This window comes from Erinaceus europaeus, chromosome 16 (assembly GCF_950295315.1).
Source record: "Erinaceus europaeus chromosome 16, mEriEur2.1, whole genome shotgun sequence".
Taxonomy (NCBI): Eukaryota; Metazoa; Chordata; class Mammalia; order Eulipotyphla; family Erinaceidae; genus Erinaceus; species Erinaceus europaeus.
In genome coordinates this window covers 763,533-773,720 of record NC_080177.1, presented here as the reverse complement: position 1 = coordinate 773,720, position 10,188 = coordinate 763,533, and the positions used below count along the sequence as shown (strand labels likewise).

General features: G+C 51.7%; 1 protein-coding gene across 1 annotated transcript in view; it reads right to left on the bottom strand.

Annotated features, from left to right (window-relative positions):
• Positions 1-2,083: 2,083 nt before the first annotated feature.
• The window catches only part of ARIH1 (ariadne RBR E3 ubiquitin protein ligase 1), a 60,029-nt gene continuing 51,924 nt past the window's right edge, over positions 2,084-10,188 (bottom strand). Inside the window, exons 14-16 of the mRNA XM_060175596.1 lie at positions 7,443-7,703; positions 5,889-6,001; positions 2,084-5,324 (exon numbers count right to left, since the gene is read on the bottom strand). Coding sequence (XP_060031579.1) covers positions 5,240-5,324; positions 5,889-6,001; positions 7,443-7,703 — 459 coding nt within the window. The 3' untranslated portion in view covers positions 2,084-5,239. The remainder of the gene's footprint in view (positions 5,325-5,888; positions 6,002-7,442; positions 7,704-10,188) is intronic.

Genomic DNA, 10,188 nt, shown 5'->3' with positions numbered 1-10,188 from the left:
GGACATCAAAGACCAGTGCCCAGGACACCACCCAAAGCCACTTGGGTCGCCTGGAGTGGGACTTCTACATTGTACGTCGTGATCCAAGAGTGATGGGTGGCGAACAGGGCCTCAGGGCAGTTGTCCTTTGACCCTTGTTTAGAAAGACCCAGGTGGTCCTGCAGAGGCCCCTGTTCAGCCGGGGCTTTCGAGACCAATGGGAGGGTCACCCACCACCCTCGGCACCTGGTTGTCCTCACAGACTCGCCATGCCTGCTGGGAATCCGCCCCCAAGCAAACCCTGAAAACCTCAGCAAAGACTCCAGCGGTCTTTCTCCCGTCCAGATGCTGCTACCCGGAGAAGATCCACAACCGCCTTCAAGGTTAGATTAAGTTCTGCAAAGAGCAAAGAACCCGGGCTCCAAAGTGTGTTCACTCCGATGGCAGAGGCTCCACTCCTTTCCAGCAGAGCACTGTTAACCACTTGGCTGGTTTATCTTGGGTAATTAAGTGGAGAAGCAATTTCTAAAAACAAACTAGAAAGACACTGACCGTACCCCCAAAGAAATCAGGAGCAAGAGATGGGGGGTCGGGCGGTGGCACAGTGGGTTAAGCGCATGTGGCGCAAAGCGCAGGAACCGGCGTAAGGATCCCAGTTAGAACCCCCGGCTCCCCACCTGCAGGGGAGTCGCTTCACAGGCGGTGAAGCAGGTCTGCAGGTGTCTGTCTTTCTCTCCCCTTCTCTGTCTTCCCCTCCTCTCTCCATTTCTCTCTGTCCTATCCAACAACGAATTGCATCAACAAGGGCAATAATAATAACCACAACGAAGCTACAACAAGGGCAACAAAAGGGGGGAAAAAATGGCCTCCAGGAGCGGTGGATTCATGGTGCAGGCACCGAGCCCAGCAATAACCCTGAAGGAAAAAAAAAAAAAAATCAGGAGCAAGAGAATAAGAGGTGGCCCTGCATTTTCTTGTCTTGGGAGAGGTCAAGATCTCCCCACGCCGATCACTGTTTCTGAGTCCCACAGGCGGTGGAAGGCTGAGAGAGGAAGGGGGTGCTGGTCTCCGGCCCTAGTGGACTCCCCAGGACCTTCATGGCTTTGCAGAGAACTGGACCCAACAACTGCTAGTCCCTCGGGGAGGCAAGTCCAATGATCTGAACCTCACGCCTTTCTGCCACTTGTGTCCCACTTCACAAGAGGCTTGATCCCAGCAGCAAGGCCCCATTCCAGGGCCAGTTTCTCGGGGGGGGGGGGGGGGGGAAGGCCACATTAGTTGCAAACACTGTAAGAAGGAATACTCGGAGACCGCATACAGCGTTGCTTTAACGGTGGCAGGGTGCTGAGAGACTCTGACATGGCGGGAAAGGACACCGTAGCCAAGACCACCTCACGCCGGCTCCAAAGCCTGCGGGCAGTGAAGGAATCTGACACAGAGGCAGCACTGTGTTGACAACAGTCCCCGACAGAAGAACCATGACTCTTGGGAGATCCCTGTTACCTTGCTGAACCTTGTTCTCTTCTCTACTAGAGCTGTTTACCTGTCTGCTTGGGGTGGTACATACGGTGCTCTGAGGATACAGTGAGCAAGACCCCGCGAAGGCCAGGCAGGACTGTCCCCAGAGCTAGACAGGGCTGAATTATCGATGCCAGCTCTCCGCCTCGGGGACCTTGAAGACAAGCTCATGGGTCTGGGTGACAGTTCAGGGGTAGTGCACCGGACCTGCACAGCCAAGACAGTACTGGGTGTGCCAGAGCTGCCGCAGTGTTCCGGCTGTCTGTCTGTCTGTCTCTCTCTCTCATGAAAAGTAAATTAGGAAGAGGGGGAAAAAAACAAAACAAAACCTGATCTCGTGCCCTCCATCCTTATGGGAGAGATTTCTAAAGTGAGCCAAAAGTCCCATTTTTCAAACTGAGGTGGTGGTGACTGAGTGTCTGAGACACGGCTACCAGGAAGCCTACACCAAGTGCTCTGAGGGCTGCGTGAGCCAGCTGGGTGTTGGGGTGGCCTCAGTCACATCTCCCCGGGGGCAGGGGCAGGTGAATGTGAGGCCACCAACACATCTTTTTCTTCCAGTTAGAAAATAAACATGAGTAACTAATGGAGTAACAAAATAAAAGTTTATTTTATTAGAATTAGGAATGTTCTTTCCCTCTGGGCAACCTGAACAGTCCAGTTACAGAGAAAGTCTAAGCACAAGTTATTTCCACAGCACGGTGCTCTGTGCACAAGTCCCAGGGTTAGGAGCGCTGAAGCGACTTGCTGATCTGATTGTCTCACCGTCCGCCCGCCTGCCCGCCTGCCCACCCCCAGTGCCCGAAACCGGGATCAGCAGCTCACAGAATGTGTTACACAAGCCATTTCTCCCTCAGTTTCAGTTCCCAATCACAGCGAACCACATCTTACATTGTAGGTTCAACCTCTTCGCAGCAAGCCAGATAGTTTTGGAACTGGTGTGTACTGTGTGTGTATGTAACGCATGTGCATTTAATAGATTTATTTAAACACACATAAAACACATACAAATCTGCTTTGTAGCAAATTACACAGAACTGGGCGCAACGAGGCCATAGACTGTTCAATTTCACCACCGTGGCGTGTATCCTGAGCTTTGGATCAAAATTTTATTTTGAATCACTGAAAGTCCAGCTACTGCTCAGTTAACTGTTCAAATGGAGCATGCACTTTTTAGGAGACAATGTAACTGTGCTCACCGCGCCGCACTGGGAGGTTCACTTCCAAAGCGCCCTGGTAGAAAGACCGGCAGGGAGATAGACAGGAAGGGGTCGCACAACGTGGCTTGTATCCCGAGCTGGGGGCACAAAAGCTACTGACAGAGAAAGCAACCAGCTCGGGAGGTGGGTCGAGAGTGGAGACAGCTGTTCAAAGCCAGAAGCCGAAAGGACCAGTTCACTGTCATCGGACAGAGTCAGAAGGCAGCCACAGCACGACGCGGCGCTCCGAAAGCAGTGCTGGTCTCCGTGCGTGGGGACTGACAGCAAGGTGCTGGCTGCGTGGGGACCGCAGAGGAGCACGAGGAGGACTCGCGACACTCCCCTCTAGTCGCTGCAACGTGACCGGCAAGGTTTTGTTTCTAAACACCACACAGACACAAAACATGTCAAGGGAGCCACAGACATCTAGAGAGCAACTCTGGCTGCTTCGCAAAGTCACCGGGAAAGGAACTGCTTTAGGCTTTCTAAAAACAGTCTTGGCTTCGATAAGTGCCTTTTAAGACGCAGGCACCGAACATCAAGTCAGATGGCCGACGGGTGGGGGAGAGAAGAGGACTCAGAAGAAGCAGAGTCCAGAAGGGTGTGGGGGTGGAGCAGCGTGATATACTCGGCAAACACTACCTGGGTTTGGACGGGAAAGTACAGTTGCAAGTACATCTCATGTGAGGACCTTTTCTAAAAGGAAGATGGGGTTGACTCTGCAAAGCCTAACTTAGGCCAAAGGCCAGAGGAAAGTGCAGCTACTTGCCAGTGGAGTAGTAAGAAGCACAGTGCAGGGGCAGCGGGCTGCACGCACACTCCTGTGGCAAGCACTCCCTAGGCACGAGGCAGGTGAAGGAAGACAGAGACCCTCAGCCTGGACGGGGGTGCGCGGGAGCAGGACCTCTTGGTCAGGCCGCCCAGTTCACTCTGCACTCCTGTAGACTCGGGACAGACTCGGGACAGAACCTGGGGTGCTGCCCTGTGAGACCTCACAGCCAGAGCGGCCTGGACAGGTAAACAGTTAATGAAACCAACACCACCCTCTACTTTAACGTAGCTCTTCGTACAAATCTCATGAAAACGGACACCACAGCTAAAATGCAGTATTAATTCTTCTACCTGCTGATAACAGAGAAGCCGCCAACTCAGTGACTCCTCTGGAAACACACAAGATGTGATTATCGTGTTCTAGGGGTGTCTGCCTTCAGAACTGAACCCACAGCAACACACACAAGCAAGTTCAGTACCCGCTGTTTTAAATCTACAATCTGAAACTAAGGAATGGCTATTTATTTATATTTAAAGCAAAAACAAAACAAAACAAATAACCCAACATTCTATTTGACACCCTCACTGAGAGAAGAGCCACAATAATTAAAGTCTTAAACAGCTGAAAGCAGCAATTAAGGGGAGAAGGAAGGAAGGAAACTGGAAAGGGGTCCTCTGGGCGTGGTAAGGAACCCAGGGAGCCTACAGCCCTGCCCTTGATGCCCTGGGAGCCGCCTGGGGCCACAGGGTGGGTGGGGTCAGCTGCAGCAACCAAGCTCGCTGGCCCACCCCTCCGCAGGCCAGGGCGGTCGGTCAGAACTGGCCTCCCCGTTCCTAAGCAAGAGCTGGGAGTTCAAGGCACGAGGCCCACGGCCAGAAACATCCACATCCACACTGAAGAGGAGGGTCAAAGAGCTCTAATTACGGCTCCCAGAGCGGCTAAACCAACAGACTTTTATCCCAACCCTCAACCCTGGAAATAAAAAGCAAAACTGAAAGAAAATGCACAGCAAGTAGACATAATCTTGAAGGTTTTAAAGAATAAATATTTTTGTAGTTAAACATTATGCAAACACGTGCCACACTTGCTCTGTCCATGCATATGCGCTATGTACAATTCTGAAAAACACTGTCGTCCTCTTGTTTTAAAAGTCATATACAAAGTTTTTTTGTTTGTGTTTAATCCTGCTGCTTACTCCCTTCTCCCTGCCCCTAGATTTTTTTTTTTTTAAACAAGGAACTAATCTGATGATCCTGGGAGTATGAGAGAAAGCAAAGTGTGTGCGTGTGTGTGTGCACGCGCGCGCGCGCACGCGCGTATGCGCACGTCTGTGCGTGTGGGGGGTGGCAGTACAGCCGTCTCTGTGTAAGTGGGGTGGGCGGGGGAGATCCTTTCCCAAGGTACAACAAAATGGCTGGTTTGGAAATGAAAAGCAGTGTCAAGGAGCTGTTTTAAATTTTAACTGTCTACACTTGGACAAAGAAAAAGAAGTCAGCTCTGAGAATGAAGCTACGTTACAAGTTAAAGTCGGAGCTTTAGCATGTCTGTCATACTTTTGTTGACGGCCTAGAATACTGTTGTACAATGGTTTATCTACCTTTTTTTTTATTACAATATAATTTACTTAAACTTTCCGTTAACAAAACAGAACTCTGGTCCTACAGACCAGCGGTGTCAGAGCAGGCCTAGCGCTTGTGTTTGTTTTGTGTTTGTTTGAGCCGCACGAGCACTCTAGATGGCAGGGTTTCAGAGCTCACTTTATGCAGGGCACTCAGTCCTCAATGTACTCCCACAGATCTTTCTCGTAGCCTTCGTGCACGTGCTGCAACAAGACCCTTCGTCGACTCTCACAGTACCTGCGATCAGAGGAGAGAAACACTGCCGTCAGTAGTCAGAAAGCTGAGGCGCTGCGTTTACTTCTAAGCTTCCCTTCTGTGCCCCAAACCTGGAACTAGGCGTCTCTTTTTAACAGACATATCTTCTGATCTAAATGTAAAGACCCAACCGATTATTTACCAGTTAGAAAAGATCCTTTTTAAAAAGCGTGACTCAGGTCTACCTAGTAAAATATTAATAATCATTACGGGTCTTAGGAATCAGATCCAAGAAGGGGGACAGAAAATAAATAAAACCGATCCAGACTGTCATTTTACAGAAAAGCAGCTCTGGAAGTCCCCTCAGTAACTATCCAGTCACCCCTGTAAAGCCCATGAGAGGTGCAAATACATTCAGTAAAGCGTGGTGGTTCAGGCAGGCTACGGGAAGTGAAGACATAACTTAGGACTAACTCCCCCACGCTCTTGATGTCCCCGGCCTTCCCACTTGGGACTCCGAAAGCCCCGGCTCGAGCGGTCCTCCCGGTGCCACCCCACTGAGGCCCAGCAGGCAGGCCCCACAGGCAGAAGTGAAGACAGTCTCACCTGTACTTATCTTGGACTTTCTGTTTTATATCCTGGAGAGAATCTTGGGAAATATCTCGTTCAAGGTAGCCCGAAAGCACCTCTGTGGCATTCTCTAGATCAGCTTGGTTATTCTGCACGAGTGGAGAGCACACAGTGAGTGTCAGCTTCCAAAGGAGCCGCCTCACTGTTCTCCACACACGGCTCTATCTCGCCTCCACCTCCTGCAACCCGCACTGTTCTGGAACAGCTTTTAAAACGTTTCAATGAGATTGAAGCACCTGCTCACTACCTCTGGAAGACTATCAAGATGACTTCAAAGAATGTAAGAAAAGAAGGGTGGGGGGGTAGACAGCATGATGGTTCTGCAAAGAGACTCATCACCTGCACCACCATAAGCCAGAGCTGAGCAGTGCTCTGGGGGGAAAGAATGGAATTTAAGAAGTCTTTCGGACCTTTCGAGTTCTGAGAGATGCCGTCTGTTAAGCTCAAAGAGAAGCTGGAGAGAACAGAACTCAACCCTGTGCATGTCTGCACCTGTCTGCACCAGATCTGAGCAACCTGTTACCCTAACAGGACCACACACCCACACACGTCCCAGTCACAACACTCACAGCAGGCCACAAATTCCAGTGTAATCTCCCAGGTAAGCAGCTGCTGGGCAGTGCTGCGGCCATCTCTGGGCATAAAGTGTGAAGGGAGACCCCCACACACACCCGCTACACTTTCCAGGCTGCATCAACCTGACATCTTTTTTCTTTTTCTTCCATTCTTTTGCCTCCAGCGTTATTGCTGGGCCTCGGTGCCTGTACTACGAATCCACTGCTCCTGGAGGCCATCTCTCCCATTTTGTTGCCTTGTCATCGTTGTTGGACAGGACAGAGAGAAATGGAGACAGGAGGGGAAGACAGAGAGGGAGAGAGAAAGAGACACCTGCAGACCTGCTTCACTGCCTGGGAAGTAACCCCCTGCAGGTGGGGAGCCGGGGGCTCGAACCAGGATCCTTACGCCAGTCCCTGCACTTCGTGCCATGTGAGCTTAACCCATGTGCTACCGCCCGGCCCCCAAAATCTGGTCTTTTACATTACTTTTCTTGTCATCACCAGGCTCTCACTGATCTGAGCCAACTTCTTCGAACACCGAATAGGAAGAGACAGAGACAGCACAGCACCAAAGCTTCCCCAGTGTGTCAGGGTGCTACAAGTGTGGCGTGGGCTCGTGAAGAAGCAGGACCACCCCGGGGTGCTATCTCACTGGCCCCCAACAAGAACTTCAACTCGAGTCCAGACTTTGAGTACCCGCGACGTCAGAGTCAACACAATCTCCCTGAAACCTGTGTTTCCCAGGCAGCTTAAGCAGGAACCTTTAAAACTATTCATGGGGACAAGCGGGAGGCTTCAAGGTTCTGCAGAGACTCTGAGCGTCCCAAGTCCCAGGTTCAACCCCCCGCATCACCATCAGCCAGAGCTGATGGATCAGGCGGAAATAAACTTGTATCATGGTATCTATCCAGCAGAGGCCAGCAGTCCGTAGCTGAGGCCCAGCCCCCACTCGCCTACTCGCCCACTCGCCTACCTCAAAGATAATGGACTGGTTGTTCTTTTTGAGGTAGAAAGCGAAGACGTAGGTGTACATGAGTGTGGCGCGGCACTGGCAGAGCACGTCGACGGCTTTCTTCAGGAACTGCACCTCGATCCAGGACATGTTGTGCTGCTGCATCTCCTCCATCTTCTGCTTCACCTGCGCGTACAGCTTGTGCTCGAAGCGCAGGCTCTGCATGTGGTTCATGTAGCGGTTGCAGTAGAACAAGTACCTCTGCAGGGCTGCCCGGGAGCGCTGGCCGTGGCGACGGGGCGACGACACAGAGAGCGGTCCTCGTTAGACTCACACGACACCACACACTGCAAACACTCTGCTCGACAGCTTACTCACTCCCTCTACAGCAGCTGCGTCAGACTCCCTGCCAAAGCCTCCAGAAACAGCAACGCCCAAGAGGCAGAGGAGATAACCCAACGGCCACGCAAAGGCGCCTGAGCCAGGGGCTCTCAAGTCCTGAGTGCAGCCCCCCACACCGCCAGCCGCTAGCTGAGCAGCACTCCGGTGAAAAGCAGTCAAAGGAAGGGCAGGCCTACATCACGCCATACTGAACACGCCATCAAGGACCTGGCAGCTGCCGCCAGGGTTTGCACCTGCCTGACTAGCCACTGGTGAAGCGCGCTGCTGCTCTCTCCCAGGCAGAGGAGGAAAGGCAGGGACAGAGGCTCAAAGAGGAGCGACACCACCCCACCGCACTATCCTCGGCTTCAGAAGCTCCTCCTGTGTGCTGGCTGAGGGCTTGAACCTGCCCCTGACAGGGTCGAGTCTGCACTCCACTGAGGGAGCATCTCTAGGCCCCAGAGGGGACTTGACTTAACGTGACCAGCACTTACGAAATAGCTTCTCAGTGAGAAGCGGTCCGATTCAGTAAGTTCGGTACATAAATTCAGCAATAGCATCCAGTCCACACGGGGGCCTGAGGGGCCAAGCAGTGGTGCAGGCTGAGCAACAACACGGCAGGACCCGGTTTGAGTCCTGGGTGGGCCTCGTCTGCTTTTCACAGATACAAGGCCTAAAACACAATTTCTGTCTGTCTGTCTGTCAACAAGCAAACCTTTTAAAATCCATGTGGATTGGGGATCAGGCGGTAGAACTGCGGGTTAAGTGCATGTGGTGGCGCAAAGCGCAAGGACCGGCATAAGGATCCCGGTTCGAGCCCCCGGTTCCCCACTTGCAGGGGAGTTGCTTCTCAGGCGGTGAAGCAGGTCTGCAGGTGTCTTTCTGTCCCCATCTTCCCCTCCTCTCTCCAAATTTCTATGTCCTATCCAACAACGACGACATCAATAACCACAATAATAAGTACAATAATAAAACAAGGCAACAAGAAGGAAAATAGATATTTTTTAAAAAATTTAAAAATATTAAAACAAACAAACAAAAAAAAAACACATGGATCATCTGAAAGCACATAACTGAAAGAAGAGTTTGAGAAGTGGGGAAGACCAGCACCAAGCAGCCTGACTGCACAGGCTGCTGAGAAAAGCACTGAGAGCAAAGGTCCGCGCAGATGTGATCATCTGGACTCAGGACGCAGGTTTTGTTTTTGTTTTTATTTAATATTTATTTATTTATTTATTTCCCCTTTTGTTGTCCTTGTTGTTTTATTGCTGTAGTTATTATTGATGTGGTCGTTGTTGGATAGGACAGAGAGAAATGGAGAGAGGAGGGGAAGACAGAGGGGGAGAGAAAGACAGACACCTGCAGACCTGCCTCACCGCCTGGGAAGCGACTCCCCTGCAGGTGGGGAGCCGGGGGCTCGAACCGGGATCCTCACGGAGTCCTTGCGCTTTGTGCAGGATGCAGTATAGGAGAGGACGTGTGCAGTGACCGCGATGCAGAACCGAGAAAGATGGCGACGATCCTGTGGAGCCCGGCAGCGCGGCTCACATGCGAGTAGCAAGACCTGCGCACTCGGGGCCAAGCAGTTACCATCAACAAGGATTTGGGTTCGAGCCTCCACTTCCAAGCTGCAGTCACGACACTTCACTGAGTGGTGAAGCAGGGCTGAGGGTGTCTGTCTTTTTCTACCCTGTCTCCCTTTCCCCTCTCAATTTCTCTTATCAAATGAGAGAGAGAGAGAGAGAGAGAGAGAGAGAGAAGAGGGAGAGGGAGAGATGGAAGAGCAACTGACCGCCAGGAGAAGTGGGTTCATAATGCTGGCTTCGAGTCCCAGCAATAACCTTGGTGGCAATTAAAACCAAAGACCCCGCAGCAATCTATTAACAGCGGGGGGGGGGGGGGTGCGGGAGGGGGCCGGAGAGACACCTGCAGCCCTGCTTCACTGCTTGAAGTTTCTCCCCTATGGGAGGGGAAAAGGGGCTTGAACCTGTGTCTTTTCACACTGTAATGTGAGCACTTAACCAGGTGCACCACTGCCTGACCTCAATTCAAATCAACTTTAATGAGTTTCACTAGGTTCCCCCCCCCCGGGGGGGGTAGGGTTTGCTTGAATAACTGTAAAGAACATAGGAGAGTGCAGCTGGCCAATCCCTGCATCACCGTAAGCCAGAGCGGAGTAGTGCTCTGGTAGGAAAAAAAAAAAAAAAAAAAATGAATTTACTAGGGCGAGGAGTAGATAGCATAATGGTTATGCAAAGAGACTCTCATGCCTGAGGCTCCGAAGTCTCAGGTTCAATCCCTGCACCACCATAAGCCAAAGCTGAGCAGGGCTCTGGTTTAAAAAAAAGTCTCGGAGGTGGCGCAGTGGCTAAGGCACTAGACTCTC